General features: G+C 34.6%; 1 protein-coding gene across 2 annotated transcripts; it reads right to left on the reverse strand.

Annotated features, from left to right (window-relative positions):
- Positions 1-2,322: 2,322 nt before the first annotated feature.
- On the reverse strand, positions 2,323-6,367 carry LOC109236923 (serine/threonine-protein kinase CDL1). Of its 2 annotated transcripts, none has more exons than XM_019403162.1 (6): positions 5,592-6,367; positions 4,784-5,025; positions 3,425-3,813; positions 3,019-3,151; positions 2,811-2,900; positions 2,323-2,720 (listed from the first exon to the last, which is right to left on the reverse strand). In XM_019403162.1, exons 1-6 carry the CDS (start codon positions 5,908-5,910, stop codon positions 2,562-2,564), a joined length of 1,332 nt encoding a protein of 443 aa, XP_019258707.1. In that variant the 5' UTR covers positions 5,911-6,367; the 3' UTR covers positions 2,323-2,561. The 2 variants fall into 2 exon arrangements, with proteins under 2 accessions (XP_019258707.1, XP_019258706.1); XM_019403161.1 differs by having other exon boundaries at positions 4,784-5,028; positions 5,592-6,365.
- Between the last annotated feature and the right edge of the window lie 13,504 nt (positions 6,368-19,871).

Below are 19,871 nucleotides of genomic sequence, written 5' to 3' on the forward strand. Positions count from 1 at the left end.
CCGACCTCGATCTCGATCGGTCTCTAGGTCCCGAGCTCGGCAATTTAACTTTACATCGTAATCCGATATAACATAGGATCAAACATTGGCCCGCCTCGTTTCAAGACAAGCTCGATTTTGGCCCTATAAAATAAGAATCTTTTTATCTCATATATCCATAAAGAAGCAAATCAATGCATTGTCTATGCTATTCCCAATAATGAGACAATAGTGATTGCTAAAAGCAAGGATGAAATTCATGCAACTATGTCCGATATAATTGTCTTCTCTAACACATCATAACAAAATAAAAAAGCAAAAGGAGAGCACTATAGTAGTGGCTTGGATTTTCTGTGGATGAAAAAAGGTGTTTGTACCTTCTACAATTATTGAGCCCTTTTACCCAACTTGCTGCATTTTATATTTTTCTTTTTTTTTTTTCCTACGCAATAAAGAAAATACTATCTAATGTCACTCACTGAAGCAAGACATATACCTGTGAGATGAAGGGGGCATATGTTAATTTTCTATTTAAATTTTGCGAAGAACAATAAGGCTAGAGCTAGATGCCTGCATATATAACCTGCAAAACATTCCAATAATTTGCCAATTAGACTTTCTCTTTAAAATAGTGTACCAGTGCGATTCTATCTGTTGTGCTATAACATAGAAATTATATATGTTCATAATTTACTTCTCCCTCTATCTAAAAATGCTTGTCACTAGCATTTTGATTGTAGTAAACTGTGTTACAACAGAAAATCCGAAACGTAAATTGTAAAAACAATATAAACAGATTAATTTGTCAAAGCAGAAACCTGAATTTATTCTAGAGCCCATAAGTTTCTTGTGTGTCCTTATGGAATTTAATTAATTCACTCCATGTTGCCCAAGATATTTGGATTAAAAACTATTTTGTAATAGCGCCATTTCAAACTACAGAATTTTAACCAACACAAATAACGAAGCAAATCACACTTGACTTATGTTTGTTTTGGAAAAATAATGCAGATAAGAGGGGAGAAATTTCAATGTCTAAAAAATGAGGCCAAGCCCTTAATCTACAGGTAATAAAAGGGTGAAATGGAGAGTCAAACTAAGAGAATTTGATAACATTATAAAATTACAATGACTTGCTAGTTTGAATATTATGAAAAATTACGAATCCGCAGCACTTCTTGTACATTTTAATTTTAATTAAAACAATCATATAGTCTGGTTTAATCTCAAAATTAATCACATAGGGAATATGGATAGAGTGGTACATGATAATACCTTTTTCCATTAATATTCTCCTTGCCTGTGCTATAAGAGGTAATCCTGTTGTAGCTTGTTACCGACCTTTCACTAAATACAAAGCTAGCGTTTGACCATAAATCCCAAATTTGTTTTGAAAAATATGATTTAGGTGAAGTTTGGTTTGAAAATGAAATGTGTTTGGACATACGTTTTCAAAACATATTTTCCAACTTTATTTTGGAAAAACATGTATATAATTCCCAAGTTTTGGGATTTTGGCCCAAAATGGGATTTGAGATTTAGCCAAAATATGAACAAAATTTATGGCCAAACATGAGTTTTGAAAATAAATCCCAAATTTATCTCGGCAAAACTCATGGCCAAACGGAGCCAAAGTTTCATTGGCACCAAATGGTTGTTACTAGTTATAAACCATCACCTCACATGGAGTCTATGTTCTTTCTGTTTCTTTGTACATTCTGCTCCTTACTTTTTGTCTAGCTGTGATCAGTCTGCATATAAACTGTTTACATTTGCTTTCATAAAAATAGTGTGATGATTGTCACAATAGTTGCTATCCGTACTTGTACTACAGTGTTCAAGTACATGTACACTCAGGATTATTCAGTAGTAATAGTAATAACTTTCAGATTGCTGACCCATATATGTTGTTTTGTCTTCGCTTTGCCTATACATTAAAAATTTCAACATTGACATTAGATGTGAAGTTATATTCTATATTTATACTGGACTTCAGTGGTTTAGCGGCCGTTTGGACATAAGAATTGTAAAATTCCAAAAAAAAAAAAGTGAAAATGGTATTTGAAAAATTAGAGTTGTATTTGGACATAAATTTAATTTTGGGTTGTTTTTGAAGTTTTGTGAGTGATCTTGAAAAACACCTTTTTGGAGTTTTCAAATTTTCGAAAAATTCTAAAATGCATCTTCAAGTGAAAATTGAAAATTTTATGACCAAACTTTGATTTCGAAAAAAAGTAAACAAAAAATCGAAAAAAAAGTGAAAAATTTCTTATGTCCAAACGAGCTCTTAGTTTAAACAGTTGAACTGAATGCTCCTGATTAATAATAATTGAAGAATAGTTATATGTGAATACTAATATACGTATTATTATATGTTAGAATAATAATCCAAAAATTGTTGATAAATAGAGTAGTACTCTAATAATTTAGTGTGTCACTATTTGAGTACATAGTACGCCTTGTCTTTTGAGGTGTTGCAGAATTATGTTACAGATTGTCATTGTCCATGTGAACAGATAACTTTGTGGAAATTAATGAATGGAACTTGAATGTTGGGAACATCTTCAGATTCTGAATAGCTCCTAAGACCTCGGACTAACTGTTGTGTTGCATCTGAAGGAATTGGAAGAACATGCAGAAGAGTAAGTCTTGACTAGAGGTATTAAGGATTGAACAACGTCCGTCATTAATGGACGATAATCTGCTTCTGTTTGCACACACATTGCTGCTATAGCAGCTACCTGTTTTACAAACACAGTAACAGAAAAATAAAATCATTAGAATTTGGTTTCATATGTAGTACTACAACATACATACAATGTTAACTTCACCTGTATTAGATCCTTCTTGGTGTACTGGCCTTCCAATGTTGGATCTACCATTTCAACTACTTTTTCTCTGTTTGTCAATCTTGGAAGAGCCTAAAATAACAGAAGTGAATTTAGTAATAGTTGGACAAATGCTAAGGTAAGAGGTCGTTCTTTCTGGAACAGACAAAAAAAAATATGGAACAAAAAGGGAGTAGTAGTATTTACTGACCCATGAGACAAGCACATGTTCTCCAGGAGGTCGCCTTGTATCGATAGGTACACGGCCTGTCAATAGCTCTAGAAGCACCACGCCGTAGCTGTATACATCTGATTTCGTTGTAAGTTTGCCTGTTGAAGCATACCTGTTTTAGGAATTGAGTTGGTTAATGGTCACAAGATATAGTCTTGTATGGAAAGATGTTAGATGTAGGTTGTAACATAACTAGCCTTCAGATCGTTAGCTATACAGAGGACCACATATGGGACTTAGATTATGGGAAAATACAGAAAGTGACAATAAGATAGGAACTGAAGCCACCCCATGTGCAGGATTGTGTTGTAATTTTCACATTCATTGAGTATGGTTTATGATAAGGAGAGATGTAATAGACAGATGATTGATGTACTATACTCACTCTGGGGCTAAATATCCTGTGGTCCCTAATACTCGCGTTGAGATTAGACCGTTGATTTTGTCTGAGCCAATTTTTGCTAAACCAAAATCAGAGACCTTAGCTCTAAAATCTTGATCAAGTAGAACATTACTACACTTGAAATCTCTGTGGATGACTGATGGGGTTGTGTGTTCATGCAGATATTCCAAGGCTCTAGCACAATCAAGGGCTATTCTCAACCTAACTCCCCAGTTTAATGAATTCTTGGATTGTTTATGTGGGCTGTGGAGATGTTGCTGCAGTGAACCATTGGGCATATAGTCAAAAATTAGGAGCCTGTGTTGTTGGTCTGCGCAGTAGCCAAGAAGTTCAACCAAGTAAGGAGAGTGTAAGCGACTTAGTAAATCCACCTGCCAAAACACACAACAGACTACTCAAAATTTGAGGCAGCATGAAACAACAACTACGACTCAATCTCAAGCAAGTTAGGTCCTATATGAATCATCAATGTCATTGTTGTGCCATTTAAGCACGTCTCGATCCAATATTATATAAGATTAAACAATATAAAAATTTGAAGTGACATAAATTAAGAAAATAAAATTCCAACTTGCTTTTTTTTCTACAGTATTGCAATCATATGAATCATTTACATGTGACAGACAGTGGCTCTGAGAAACATGGTTCTGATGGCTTGACATTCCTGAAATGCTTTAATTACACAGGAAGCTGCCAAAGTACAATCTCATGTGTGTATGAGGGTGCATCTTATCCTAGGGCCTTTTTCTGTTTTTTTTTTTTTAGGGATAAAAGATTTAAAATAAAGAAAGAAAAAGTCAACACTTTTGGAATGAAAAAAAGTGATCTCAAAGACAACTTTAAATCTACACCTTATGTTTTAAGATATAGCACACAATAAAGTCAACACCTCAGAAAAATATACTCTCTCCAAATGATCTTGTTAATTAATGATTACACAAAGAATGCTGATTATTAAGAATTTTCTCCCAGACCCATCCCACAAAGTACAATGAAATAAATAAACAAAATACCAACAACAACAACAACAATAATAATAAACAAGTACAGTATAATCTCAGAAGTGGGGTTTGAGGAGGATAATGTGTACGCAACTTTATACCTACTTTGAGAAGGTAGAAAAGCTGTTTTCGATCGACCCTCGACTCAAAGAAAGATGAAAAAGAGGAAGCAGTAGCAACAAGCAACAATACTAACAAGATAACCAAATAAATGAATACCAAACAAATAGAAAGAAATTTGTGTTATGCTGTGAATTGGAAACACTGAAAGAGAAAACAGAAGAAAAAAATGCAATGGATGATGAAAGGGAAAGAAGAGGTAATAAATGAAGTCACAGACCTCCAATCTAAATGACCGCTCCCATTGTTTGCCTTCCCTCTGCAAAACTTTAATTGCAGCCACAGTCCCATCAGTGAGGACTCCTTTGTAGACAACCCCATAACCTCCATTCCCAATAACATTTGCCTCACTATATTTGTCTGTGGACATCTCCAGCTCTTTGTAAGTGAATACTTGAACTCCTCTCAATTTAGATTGTGGCATTTGCCCTGAACTTCCTCCATGCAGACATCCACCCTTTACTTCTGTCAATCACATTCTCATATGGATTTCAATTTTATAAAAGATTTTGACACTGTTAGTATATACCAGCAGGTTATTTGCCAGTTTTACAAGACTGTCAGTATTCAGTAACACTTATCATAAAGATTTACTCGAAAATCATTGTTTGGTTCATGACATTTGTCATCTACCCAAAAAACAAAATTTTTGTGGGTGTGGGTGGAGGGGTATTCCATATGCATTTGTTGTAACAGCCCAGCCCACTAGTAATATTGTCCGCTTGGCTCCAAGCTTGCACGGCTTTAAAATGCGCTAGTAGTGCCTAAGGCATGTTTACTTATATACCCAACATTTTTCCCGTGTTTTGTCAATGTGAGATTCGCCTTGGTGTCATATTTGTACTTTGGGTTGATACTTAGATCTTGAAACATTTGGCAGTACGCAAATATGTGTACTTAAAGAAGTTAGTCATTTCCCAGCATGTTAATATGTTCACTTGAAGATGAAGATGCTCTTAAATCCTCATTAATAAGAGGAAAAGGAGAAATAGAAAATTTTGGCCGAACTCAGAGTTGTTCTTAATTACCTGGGCTGGAATGGATGTTAATGGTACTATGAGCAATGAACATACAATTGCTGTTGTTGATGACACTTCTGCTTTTTGAACTAATCCCATTGTCTTTAGCAGATTGTATGCGCTTAAGCATTACAATGAGAAGAGATATTGCAATAAGCAAGATGATAATTATGATGGGAATTATTATCAACAGAATAGATGTAGAAGGGAGCATGTCATTATGTTGGTGGATTTTATGACTTTGTGATTCCAAGTGATGATGGCTATGGCTATGGTTACTCTTCCATCCAACTGGGCTTGTTGCAATTCCAGTATTGTTATATTCCATTATCACAGAAAGAAAGAACAAAGAAGAAGAAAAAGAAATAAAGAAAGAAAATGGAGGTTTTTTGGTGTAAGGAAAGAATTATGAGGCTACAATATGAAAGAATGGAATTTGGTATTGGATTTCTAGATCATGATGTTGTCCTTAGAACCACATGATGAAGATGATTAATGCCTACAAATTTGCCTTCATAGGAGGTCATATTGCCCTACATATATTGGCCACATGACTCAACACTCATAACATAATGGTTTTTCTGTACTTCATTCTGTCCCTTCCTTTGTTATTATATAGAGGTCTAGTCTTTGTCTTGCTTTCAGAGAAACACCTTTTTGGAACTTCTTTACACTCTTTTTCAAGTCTTGGGGTTCTAATAATTAGCTGATAATCAACTTGCTGTCTGCCCATATTTTGTCATCTCCCTTGTACAGCTACTCGGTATGTGGTGGGATGGTTTAGATGTTCATCCTTAATCAAAGATTTCGAATTCAAGAAATGGAGAACCTTTTAATAGGGAGAGGTTAACCACTCTTTGTCAGAGACGGACACACACTATATGTAGTGGATCACCGGCACCCGAAAACTTCGACAAAAAACTCCATTTATACTAGTAAATGTCTTCAAGAAATAGTCAGTTATTAGCATATGCCCATGTACCAATCTTTACGAGTAGTGATAAATTTATATTGAATGTCATCATACCCCGCGACCGCTGAATCCAGGACTGCCTGTACTCTTAGTAGGCCTGTTTGGTGCGAGTCCCGATTAATCGAGTCAGTGGATAATGGGTTCCACCTACCAAATATCAAAGCAAGAAAATTAATGAATAAATTGACATCAGTAATATTTTACCTATGGGATAGGGTGATGGATATCCTAGAATTGCATGTTGACTGGGCAATACTTAAAAAAAAAAGTTAGAGCACCATTATGATAAGCTATGGATCCGCAATTAGTGTTCATTTTAGGTCAAAATATGCCCTGGATTTCAGGGAAACCTTTTTAGGGATTAGCAGGACCTCTCTATTTTCATATTTAATGAATGGTTGCAATGCAGAAACTTACTCTCTCCGGTCCAAAATAAGTGATTTTTTGTCTTTTTTCTTGTGGTCCAAAATAAGTAATTTTTCCAGATTTCAAGAATGAATTAATTATTTTTTTCCTACATTGTCCTTGAAGTAAATGGTGTTGGAATATGTGTTAGGAGTGTTGATGTGAGATAGTAAAGGTTAATATGGTCAATTCTATTGCTAATTAATGCTAAAAGGTGGATTTCTTAATTTGTGTGAAAACATCCAAAAAATCACTTATTTTGGACCGGAGGGAATAACGTTTATTTGCTTAATCAAAGGGCCTGAGTGAATAATGTAGAGAATTTCATACCCGTGTACTGTACTTCATCTTGTTAAGTTATNTAGGTTTGTGATCGTACCTTTGATTATCTTGCCTTGATCGTGAATCCTTTCCCGCAGGTCCCATGTATGGTTCGTACCTATTTTTACCGGATCTCTTTTTATTTTCCACACACCTTGAGCTTACCTTTTCTTCAGTTTTATGTCGTAAAATAATGTCTTCTTCAATCCTCATCTTTGTACTGTATCTGTTGTAGACATCATTCCACGTTGTTGCTGGGAATTCTCGAAGGCTTTCTTTGAGTCGCCTCGTGGCTTCTGAACTCTTCTCATTGAAATTACTAGCAAAGGCTATGGCTACCCAATTGTCAGGTACTCGTGGCAGCGTCATTCTTTCCCGTTGAAATCTATCTACAAACTCTCTAAGTAACTCTGAGTCTCCTTGCTTGATTTTGAAGATATCTTCCATTCGCTTTTCAACTTTTTGAGCTCCCGAGTGTGCTTTGATAAATAAATCTGCAAGCTCAGCAAACGAAGTTATAGAATTTTCGGGTAAAAGAGAATACCATGTTAAGGCTCCTTTAGTGAGTGTTTTACCGAATTTTTTGACCAAGACCGACTCAATTTCTTGCTTAGTCAAATCATTGCCCTTGACACCTGTTGTGAATGCAGTAACGTGATCTCGTGGATCTGATGTACCATCATACTTTGGAATATCAGGCATCTTAAACTTCTTTGGAATTGGGAGGGGAGCATCACTTGGCTTCCATGGTTGTTGGGAATATTTATCTATATCCACTCCCTTGATCACGGACTCCAGGTATTTGCTCTATGCGTTCATTTTGCTCCTTAAGCTGTTTCTGCAAGGTTTAGTACTAGATTTTGTAATCAGAGTTAACTGGATTACCTGGGTCTCTCTCTTGTGTTTCACTAGGGGTTCCACCGCTGCCTGAATTAACCAATCCTGAACGAGGATTCTCCAAAGTGTTGTTGTTTGGAGTAGATGTGGGTGGAACAGCAGGTAATTGGCTAACAAAAGCTTGAAGAGCGTTATTGACTTGAGAGGCAATAAGTTTTTGCAGAGCCTCATTCATGGTTTCAACATTTTCGAATTGAGCCTGTCCATCTGTGTGAGATCCATCAGGAGTGCCTTCACGAGACCGTCGTGGGGAGCCTCGTGGAGAACCTTGTGGAGAGCCTTGTGGGGAATCTCCCTGAAGTTATTGGATTGTCTGAATTTCTGGGTTTCCTTGAGTGTTGTCATTGTTGTTCGACATGATTGATGCAATCAAGAAAATTAGGTTGAGATATGCTTGATTATCAGATTTCCGGTAACGGAACCAATTTGTTTAACCAAAAATTAGATTTTAGGTCAAAGATTGAATTTAGAAGAACTCGGGTTACTGATAATCGGAAAAGTATATAAGAAAGAGATTTTGAATGATATAATTAGAAAGCAAAAAGAACAAAGTTTATTCCAGTAATATTTTCTCGTGTCCTACAGATGTTGTGGCTTTCTCCTTTTATAGTTAATTTTAAGAGAAAGTGGAATGCCTTTGTCTTAATGAGGCAATTACGAGCAATAAATGACATTAAAAGAAACGTTACTCAATCATTCATATTAAATACAAATTCTCTAACGTATTTGGCATTTAATATTGAATTTGGACTCTTTTTTGCTATCAGATTCATGTCTTCAATTCCTTCTGATCTTCGAGCTTTAAATGACTCGAACAGGTAGGAGTCTCGTTTCATTTGAATAATAGCTCGTGCCTTTAAGCATCTTCTCTCCCGCATCTGTTGTTGCTCGTGCCTTCTAACTGATTACCACACTTTGACTATTTGACCGGTCCACGTGTTATGACACGTCATCTTCAATATTTAAATTCAGTTTTTTCCCAATACAAATATTATTCGTCTTTTTTACCCCTCATAAGTATATTTTATGTTGGATAAAAGTATAATTACAAACACTAATAAACAAAAATTGAAAGAAAAATAAAAAAGTGCCGTTTTATTGCCTTTCTTTTTGTAGAGTGCAACTTTTCTTTATTAAAGTTTAAGATTCTGCAACTAATTAGGATTCATTATAGGTTTAGAATTCGTTGGCAATTACTCCCTCCGGTCCAAAATAAGTGCTTTTTTGTCCTTTTTCTTGTGGTCCAAAATAAGTGATTTTTCCATATTTCAAGAATGAATTAATTATTTTTTTCCTACATTGTCCTTGAAGTAAATGGTGTTGGAATATGTGTTAGGAGTGTTGATGTGAGATAGTAAAGGTTAATATGGTCAATTCCATTGATAATTAATGCTAAAAGGTGAATTTCTTAATTTGTGTGAAAATATCCAAAGAATCACTTATTTTGGACCGAAGGGAGTAGATTTTATTGACGTCTCTTTTATTTATTTAGGTTTAGGTTCTTTTCTATGTTTAGATTTAGGATTCAGTAAATTTTTTTAGGGGGAAAGACCATAAAATTATTTTTAGGTTTATTGACGCTGTCGAAGAAGCCAACATGGCACATTCTTTTCATAAATTTACTTGTAATTTAAGGTAAATTCTCTAACCTTTAGTCTGTTTTTGGAGTTATGTAATAATAGACGTCCGTCTTGATAGACAATGTTTCATATAAATTGTCAATTCAAAAGTGATTATTCAGAAAATAGGTTAGGCATTTTAACTCATGTCAATTAAAGCTCTTATTAATTCAAGATTACTTTTGCCTATATTTTATAAGTATAATTGCTAATAGCTATGCCTACTCGAGTTTTTCCTATATAATATGTAAGATAAAACAAATTCGATTAACCCAATTCAAGTACAGTTAGTACAAAAAGGTGATCGATATAAGAAAATTATTTTTTTCCTTTCGGTATTAGAACTAATTTAGAAAATATTTACGAGTTACGTTCTATCATCAACTAATTTTATGTTACCTCCACATAAAATACAGATAATAATTATATGAAATATTTTTCCTTCTAAAATACAGACGATACACATAAAAAATGTGCATATACAAGATAGTAAACTATGCTACTCTGCTTTACCACCATTAACAATGAAGTTATTGAAATAAAAATCTTTTTATGTCCTCCAATCATATTAGGTACTCTTTACTGATTCTAATTAATTGAATTTGCACATCNAGTTTGCCCTTTGGTGATAGGTTGATAAGTATAGTATATTGGAGTTTACTTTTGTAGCTCATATGATCGCTCAACTTTGATTAATTGAGTCATTAAAGTCATATAACTATTTCTTGTCTTTCAAAAATTACTCAACTTTACCTAGTTCACTTAAATGATCATTCTTGCCGGCTTTTGTACTTTTCGATATGATTTAGTGACATGACAAAAACTAATTTTAAGAAAAAATTATTAAAACACTAATTTAAAACCTGGACCATTTTTAAACTTAACCCACTTGCTTACATAATAGGAAAAATTATGCGACACATCAAACATTATTTATCATTTGTAGCTATATTTGAATTTCATAGCAAATTCACGAAATAAGAGGTTAATTGTTTTGAAACAAGAGAGCAACAAGCTCTCGTAGGGTTAGAGCGTCCGCTTAGTTAGCGGATGTCTTGAGTTCGACCCTCAACAAGAACATTTTATTTTTCTGTATTTCGCCTTAGTTGTATTCGTTGCGCGAACAAATACAATTGATACATGTTGTATCATTTGTATACACCCCTGTATATACAGTCGATACAAGTTGTATCCTTTGTATACACGTTTGTATTTCGCGTTAGTTACAATTGATAATATTTTGTTCGCTACACGATGAATACAATTGCGCGAACGAATACAATTGATACACGTTGTATTCGTTGCACGTTCGAATACAATTGATACAAGCAATTAAATAGTAGCTACGAATGGTAATTAAACAAACTATAATTACTAGCTTTGAACAATAGTGGTGTATGAAAATTCGTCAACCTAATACCTAACATGTTCCACATATATGATCGATTAATAGATACTCTATATCCGATAAGAATAATTATTTAAGTGAATTACGTAAAATTGAGTAAATTTTTGAAAAGACAAANGTATATACGTTCCTCCAATATTTTTGTTTGTTTCGTTGTTTATGCTATTGAGTCTCTTCCATTGTTTATTATATGCATATACATCATGATACATAATATATATGGTACTCTTCCGGGAATTGAGTAAATAAAATTTAAAAAATGCTTGATTTAATGATATCCGGATTTCAATAATAATGTTTACTTTACTAATATTTGAAATGTTTATGTGATACTCATTTAGAATGTACATATATTTTCGGAACTTCAATCTAATATAAAAAATAATTCTCTTTTTATGGAGTACATTTTTTGTTCTTTCATAATTTTGTATGAAATGCTATAGATTGACGGTTCCAACTATAATTTTTTGTTTCTTTCAGAATATTTTAGAACAAAATATTTTTAGCAATATAATTTTTGTGTACAAACTAATGCAAATATCTAAGTGATATGAAACACTTTCCATTTATACGTGGGAAAAAAGTAAAAAGAAACCTAGGTTATGATGGATAGAAAACCATATGTACATGTATTTTGTGAAGGTAAAATATAAATACAGCATAATGGAAAAATTGGTAAAAACTTTTTTTAAGAAAACAAACAAGCAAAAGTATTTTAATAGAATATTTATGTATTTTTCTTTAAAAAAATTATTCATTGGGACGGTGTACACGCGCAACGCGCCTACCCAAATACTAATATTCTGAAAATGTGAATCTTTTTGTTAGTTTTTAATTTTCTTAAGTAAAACCAATATAAGGTAAAACAAAAGCTAAAATATCAAGATTAAAATTAAAAACTATTTAAATAACAAAAAATAATAAAAAATTTAAACATGATTAAAGATTAGGTGCTCGTAATTAATACACTCTATTCAATACAACTCTTATATGCCCTACTAAACGATCCTTAACAGTATACTTGATCGCTTTTCAGTTGCAGCTTATACGGTTGTCTTGCCAGGTATATCGCTTGGTAATTAATCATTATATTATGATTGTGGAAAGGTAACGACGAATTATTTTAATCCCTATTTTATTAAACTCCTACAGTAGAGAATTTTAGAATTTGACTTAGCCGGATTTCTATCGCAGTATATATTGATTGTTATGTTCTAATTTTGACTTTGTTCTTTTGCTTTTTATAGCTTGTATTTTTATTTATATTTTATTTTAGCATGGCAACTCGCGCTCGTCTTGCACTCCTTATTTTTTATTTTAGCATGGCAACTCGCGCTCGTCTTGCACTCCTTATTCGATGGCCTCTCTTAAATCATACAGCATTGTTCATGAATGGCGGACCACGGAGCGTGCTAAGCGAGTTCAACTGAACCCGCTTTATTGAAAAATAATATTGTATAAATTACAACTAAAGTAGCATAAATCTTATATAAAAGTTGAATTTGAACCCACTTGACAAAAGCTTTACTCTAGCAAAAGTGGTCAAGCGGGTTCATAGTATTAGTATGATCTTGTGTTTGAATCATTCTCATATTTTGTGCCTACATTTTTTTTTGGTATAAATTGCAACAAGAATCAGAAAAGAAAAGAAAAATCATAAAGATAGCAGCATAGCCTAATATAACTGTCATTGCAATCAAATCAAATTATTTTCCTTGTATATATTTTGCAGCCTTCTTTATTTTACTTTATAGTTTATTTTCTTTACATAAATTCAATAGAAATTATATTGAAGTTTATTTTACTCCATAAGTTCACAAAATTTTCTAAGACTTGCAAGTATATATATTTGAAATTATTTTTCTTTTGTTAGTTTAATTAAATTTACTTTATGTTGAATTTTTTTTCTTTGTTCTATATATATATATATGTATATATATATGTTTGTGTGGGGGGAGGGGGGGTTGTTTGTGTTTATAAGCTCCCTTTCTTTGATTATTGGTGTTAATTTAATTTAGTTTGTAACTCTTTTCTTATTGTCTTCTTTTGCAAATAATAACTTGTTACTTATAATTAAAATGCTTGTGGTATGGGCGGAACCAATAATTAAAATGTACGTCGTTACTTCCATAATCATTTTCTAATTTCTCCCCAGGATCATCATGTGCATGTAAAAGATTCTGCGTGATATTCTGGGTGTCACTGTCTTGGATCACAATCAATTTTTCCTGAATCATCCTTTCTATTTCTCTTTTCAAATCCCGACAGCTTTCAACATTGTGCCCCTGGGCATTGGAATGATATTCACACCCTTTAGAAGGGTCAAAGCTTCTTGCACGTGGGTCCACATGATTTGGAGGAATGGGTGAAATCATGTCATAATGCTTTAATTTTTCAAATAAGCTTGCATAGGACTCTCCTATTGGTGTAAATTTATCTTTCAACCTTTGTTCCCTTCTATACCCCTGGCTTAGATATGGGTTATAGGACACTTGAAAATTTTTTGGAGGCTGGTGGAGATTTTGCGGTGCTGGTGCTCGCCTTCTGGGGTGTCTTGGTGGCCAGGCAACATGCTGAGGCGAAGCAACAGAGTATTGAGGGTTCTGAGGTGGATAATAGTATTCAGGGGAATCATCGGAAACCAGACGAGGTTGTTCATACCTTCGAGATGTTCTCCTAGGACCTCTTCTCGACCCTGATATCATCATGGTCTCTTCATCCTTCTCATTCGCGTCACAAAAATTATCAGATTCAATCTGGACAACCTGAGTTGCGGCTTTGAGAACTGCTTGACTTATAATTATGCCTGTGTTCAGACCATTCTCAACCATTTCCCCCATTTTGATTGCTTCCGAGAAGGATTTGCCTACTGCGAACATCATGTTTTGAAAATAATCTAGCTCTTGAGCCTGAAGGAAGACCGTGATTAGCTCGTGGTCATCCATGGATGGCTTAACTCTAGCTGCTTGTTCTCTCCATTTAATGGCATATTCCCTGAAACTTTCAGTTGGTTTCTTCTTCAGGTTTGAAAGAGAATTGCGGTCTGGGGAAATGTCGATGTTGTATTGAAACTGTTTGACAAAGGCATGTGATATGTCATCCCAAACATACCAGCGAGATGTGTCTTGATCCATAAACCATTCGGAGGCTACTCCCGTAAGGCTTTCCCCAAAATAAGCTATTAGCAATTCTTCACTTCTTCCTGCACCTCTTAGCTGATTACAATACCTTTCAGGTGGGCTATTGGGTCTCCATGTCCATCATACTTCTCAAACTTGGGGATATTCAAAACCAGGTGGCAAGTGGACATCGGGGAACATACATAGATCCTTGAAGGCAATACTCTTCTGACCTGCCAACCCTTGCATGTTTTTCAACTGTTGTTCTAAGTTTTTCGCTCTTTGGGTCATTTCTTCATGTGCCATCTTTCGGGCAGGCTTCTCAATCTTTGCAGGAAGATCAAATAGGTACGAGTGGTACTCAGGAGAGTGGGACTGTTCTTGTTGGGTAGCAAACTGTGACTCATGAGTTTTCCTCTGCACCACCGTCGGTTGTGGGGCGATAAAGACAAGCATAACAGTAGTGGTTATCTGATTTGTTGTCAATGGCACACTTTGGAAGTGCGCAATAGAAGTTGCAGTTATAGTCGAACAGTGGGGATAAAGACATAACCCAGGTGGATAGGATTGATCAGACAATGAAACAGGAGTGGTAGTAGTCGAGATGGGTGTGAACTCTGGGAAACGGGGAATAGAAAAAGGCAGTCCTTGGCCACTGACCATGCTTGACACATTTCGGTCATTTGCTGCTTTAGTACCCTATTTTCCTCAACCACAGTAGATTTTCACTGAGCCCTCTGACCCTGAGTCTCTTGAGTACTGGTAACAGCTTCGATGTCAGTTGTCATTGGCATTTTTCTCTTGGATCTTGTGAATTATGGAGGTGTTGCCAGCTTACCACAAACCGACCACCTCAAACTTTCTTCACAATTCAAAACAAACAACATGTTAGAATGGTCACTCTTCTTCTTCTTTTTTTTTTTTCCTTTTTTTCCTTTTTTTCTTTTATTTTCTCTCTTCTTTTTAACCATTTGATCGAACCTGATGTGGGTTACCTATGTATCATGGCGCCGCATGAATCAGATCTTTGCATAGTTCGGGAAGATTAGGAATAAAGGAAATAAACTAAATCTTTTTTTTAATTTTCTTTTATTTCTATTTTTTTAATTTTCAAAAGAAAGACTTATAAAGAAGAAAAAATATTTTTTTTTATTTCAAAATTTTTTTTCTTGGAATTTCGAAAGAAAAACTTCTGAAGAAGAAAGAAAATATATTTGGATTTTTGGACTTTTATGTTAAAATTATGAAAGAAAGACTTCTAAAGAAAATATTTTTGAATCTTGAATTTCCTTTTCATTTTTCGAACGAAAAACTTCTAAAGAAGAATGAAAATATTTTTGGATTTCTTTTTGAAAATTGGGGTCTAAAATAAAGACTTTCTAAAGAAGGAAGTAAAGGAAAATATTTTTGGATGTTTTTTTTTTTGAAAATTGTGGGCCGGAACCGATGAGGTCTACCTACATATCTCCAGTGAGAATCAGACCCGCGTAGTTCGGTCAGTTTTGACATAATTGGAAAAAACATGATATTGGCTCACTTTAATTCTTTGAAATACATTTTCTTTTCCTCTTTTTTTTTTCAAAACTTTTGGCAGAGTTTCGAGGCATTTTCAAATATCGGGGTTTTCAGAACCGGGTGAATTCTCTATCCTACCTCACTCTTGGTTTTTCTGCTGTTTTTTTTCCTTAGCCGGTCAACATACAAATCGAAGCAAATAAATGTACAAATAGCACGTAAGATGCATCAGGATGGTCTTTTATTTCGGGTACACCTGTCCTAGACTGACCCAACCTCTGTGTTGAGTCCCTTAAGTCAAATGCACGTGATGCAAACAAACGTTCTTACTAGGGACCCGACATGAGGCTATGTTACTCTAGGTTTGAAACCCTGGGGGTGTGTTCTAGACATGGTTTACCCAAGCGGACAGCTCGAGCCGAGGTGGGGGCAACGTACCGGGAGCACGAAAGTCAACCCAGCCTTGTTGTTGACCCAAGCTTCATTCTATATGTTATGACTTCTAAAAGAAAAGTGGGCCACGCGTACGTGTGCACCATATTTTAGAAGACTCAGAAGGGAGGCGTAAGAAGACAATTTAATACAATTCAAATAATATCAAAGAGGTAAATAAGCGGCAATTAGCACATTAGGTCCACATATACAGTAATATCAACAAAAAATAAAGCCAAGCATAGATCATATTAACAAGCTTGAATTCTGAACCTTGAACCAGAAGTTCTGGGTTCTTATTCCCCAGCAGAATCGTCAAAGTTGTCACGCCTCCTTTTCTACCCAAAAGGTAGGGCTGCTTATCGGGCGGATTGGGCAGCTTTTTACTCTTAACGGTTTGGCTTAACGGTTATCGGCTTTTAAATGTATTAATCCGTTAGCCACCCGATAATATATCGGGCGGATTGGTATCGATTTAACTCTTATCGGGCGGTTATCGGGCGGTTTATCGGCCTAACATACATATTCACTAAATATCTCCTCTTCTACTGACTTCTTCAGCTATAATATGTATTGAAAAACTGAATCTTTGTTAGAAGTCAGTTATATGGATTGTTTTTCTTTGTTCTTGCAAAGCTAATTTGTTCGAAAGTTTCATTTTTTTTGGGTGTTTTTGATTCCAAGTCTGTCATTTCTGGTGAATTCAATTCTACCGACTTCATTAGTTGTAATATGTATTGAAAAATTGAATCTTTGTAAGAAGTCACTTAATCTGGATTGTTGTTCTCTGTTCTTGTATGCTCATTTGATTAAAAGCTTCNGATAAATGTCTCCAAAATGAGTCCAGGACATTATGAAATTGTCAATACTATCAAAGAACAAAGATTTTAAAGCAACTTCCCAATCAACTTGAGGCAACCTTCAATTGCAAGTCTCTTAAGTGTAGGGAACTAGGAATGGGTTAGACAGTTTGGAGGCAGAACATACGGGGAGGGGGGGGGGTTGTTTGTTTTTGTAATTTTGTTATACTTATTCATTTTCAAGGGTTTTAGTTTTTTTATATTTAATATATATAAATAAAAATAAATTATATATATATATATATATATATATATATATATATATATATATATATATATTCTTAACGGGTTAACGGATTATCCGTTAAGAAAATTGAATAATCCGCCCCCAAACCGATAAGCCGTTAATAAAAAAAAATTCAATCTGTTCCCCGTCCGTTAAGCCGTTAAGCCGTTACCAGTAAGCCATTAAGCTTCGGTTCGGTTCGGTTTTCGGTTTCGGATCGGTTTTGAACACCCCTACTAAAAGGGGATATGAGTTTTTCCAATTTAAGTGACAATAATCGAAACGGGAATATTTATTTATTTTTCAGAGTAGCCACTTGGGATAATTTATGGTGTCCCAAGTCACCGGTTTAAAATCCCAAATCGAGAAAGTTTGACTTCTATTTATGGTCTGCGAACACAGAAAACCGGGTAAGGAATTCTGTTAACCCGGGAGAAGGTGTTAGGCATTCCCGGGTTGTGTAGTTTTTGCACAGTCGCTTTAATCATACCTGCCTTAATTAAATTATTTAATTACTCATTTTAGAACCTATGTACATTTTTACCTTTTACCGCTTTTTAATTTGAAACGAATCACGCGTACGTGTATTCATTTGTTTGGTTATTTATAATCATGGAATTATCTTAAAACGAGTCACGCGTACGTGTACTCATTTCGTCGGCGTGTCAAGAATCATGTCATGCGTACATGTACATAATTAGTCACGCTTTATTAATTGTTTAGATTGCTTAGCCAAAGTCACGCGAACGTATACCTTGGCTTATTTTTAAAAATGATAACTATGTAACGCAGACGTGTACATAATCACGATAATTTATTTATTAATACGCGCCTAAAGCATACTCGCGCATTTGAATTTTTTCCTAATCTTTGAGATTGTTGTGATGCCAAATTTATGGACAAGATATTATTGGGGAGCAAATAGGCTAGCTAACATGATCTATTACTTGGCAAGATTCTTTATGGTTCAAGAACCACCTTATGGACCATTCTTATTCCTTGCCAAGAAAGAAACGACTCCAATTTTTCCATCTACCCAATTAAAAGCAATTATTCAAAAACCAAAACTCATACATCACAATCGAAATAAAAACTAATTAAAACAATTAAAATGAAAACTAAGACATGCTACTCAAATAACTTAGAATCACAAATCAACCAACACGCGTACCAAGCTATTGTAACAAAATGAAATGAGAATAAAAATTGAGAAATGGACCCTTTTATTGATGAACAAAGCTGAAAATTGCAAATGAATCGGGCTAAACAAAGTAACAATCGTTGGACTGAAACGTCGAAATCGCAAACCGGAACATCGAATCGGCACCGGAATCAACCTCGACGCGCGATTGAACAAAGACCACCTCTGTTTTCGTTTCCTCTTTTGTTTTCTTTCAGATTTTTCCTCCTTTCTGTTTCGTGTGTTTGTGACTACTAGTTTGTGCAACTTGGACTAGGTTTCTGGACGAAAAGCTGCTTGAATTAATTGCTAGTTGTTACCCCTACCTTGAAATAATCAACCAACATAGACCTAGCTCTCAACTCATTTATTATATGTTCATTGAATACCATTTTTTTGATTTCTCTAGACAATTTCCCTTTTTTTTGTCAAGATTCTGGAATGGTATAAGAATTCCAAACCAAAGGCCAAAAAATAGGCGAGACTTGATTACCAAATCCACATGAAAAAGAAAGATTACTGTTGTAGGGATCAGGGGGTAGGCGCTGTTCTATTTCTATCTGTTTAGGTTGCCGATGCTAGGTTGGAGTGTAGGAATTAGGAGATTAAAGATAGGTTAGGGTTTGGTTATAATTGGTTTAAATATGAGTGTAAGAATTAACATGGGCCATTAGATTGGAGGAGAATAGAAAGCTAAGATTAAATCTTGCACTTAAGTAGGCTAATGGATTAGGAAGAATGAGCCTTTGTCTTGTTGGGCTTAAATATGGTAGGAAGACTAAAACAATGTAATATACTTATAAAAATATAAATATCACATCTTAATTAATAAAATAAACTACTAAAATAAAACTAAATATAAAAATTGAAACTATATATTTTTTTGTATTTTCTTTTAATTTTTAAATACGAAAACAATAAATTTAACTAATAAAGTGGTAGTAAAAAAATGGATTAAAAATCTATAATAACCAAGCAAATATTTAACATACTACAACTAACTTAAAAATTTCGCGGGTCAAAAAATACGTGCTTACATGGTTGGCCTTATTGGCTCATGTTCAGGCTTTGGTAGGACTCAGGATTTGTGTTTCGTGCGGAAGTGATTTACAAGGAAGTGATTTAGTCTTGTGCTCCATGGAGATGGGTGTTCATGTGCCAACGGAGCCTCGGAGTGGATTATATTCGGGACCAAGCCACAGTGGATGACTCTCAACTACCCTAGTGAATTCAAAGGTAAAAAATGTGGTGCCTAAGGATTCAAGCCCGCAGTATGTTTAAGAATCGAGCTTGTGAAGCAGCTTATGATAAGAGGTTTAGAATGTTCTATGATG

This window comes from Nicotiana attenuata, unplaced genomic scaffold (genome assembly GCF_001879085.1).
Source record: "Nicotiana attenuata strain UT unplaced genomic scaffold, NIATTr2, whole genome shotgun sequence".
Lineage (NCBI taxonomy): Eukaryota > Viridiplantae > Streptophyta > Magnoliopsida > Solanales > Solanaceae > Nicotiana > Nicotiana attenuata.

Coding starts and splice junctions, on each gene's coding strand:
- LOC109236923 (XM_019403161.1), bottom strand. CDS start 5,910: ATGGAATATAACAATACTGGAATTGCAACAAGCCCAGTTGGATGGAAG. Junction 3,814..4,783: donor AGCGGTCATTTAGATTGGAG/GTCTGTGACTTC, acceptor GTGTTTTGGCAG/GTGGATTTACTAAGTCGCTT. Junction 2,901..3,018: donor AACATGTGCTTGTCTCATGG/GTCAGTAAATAC, acceptor CTGTTATTTTAG/GCTCTTCCAAGATTGACAAA.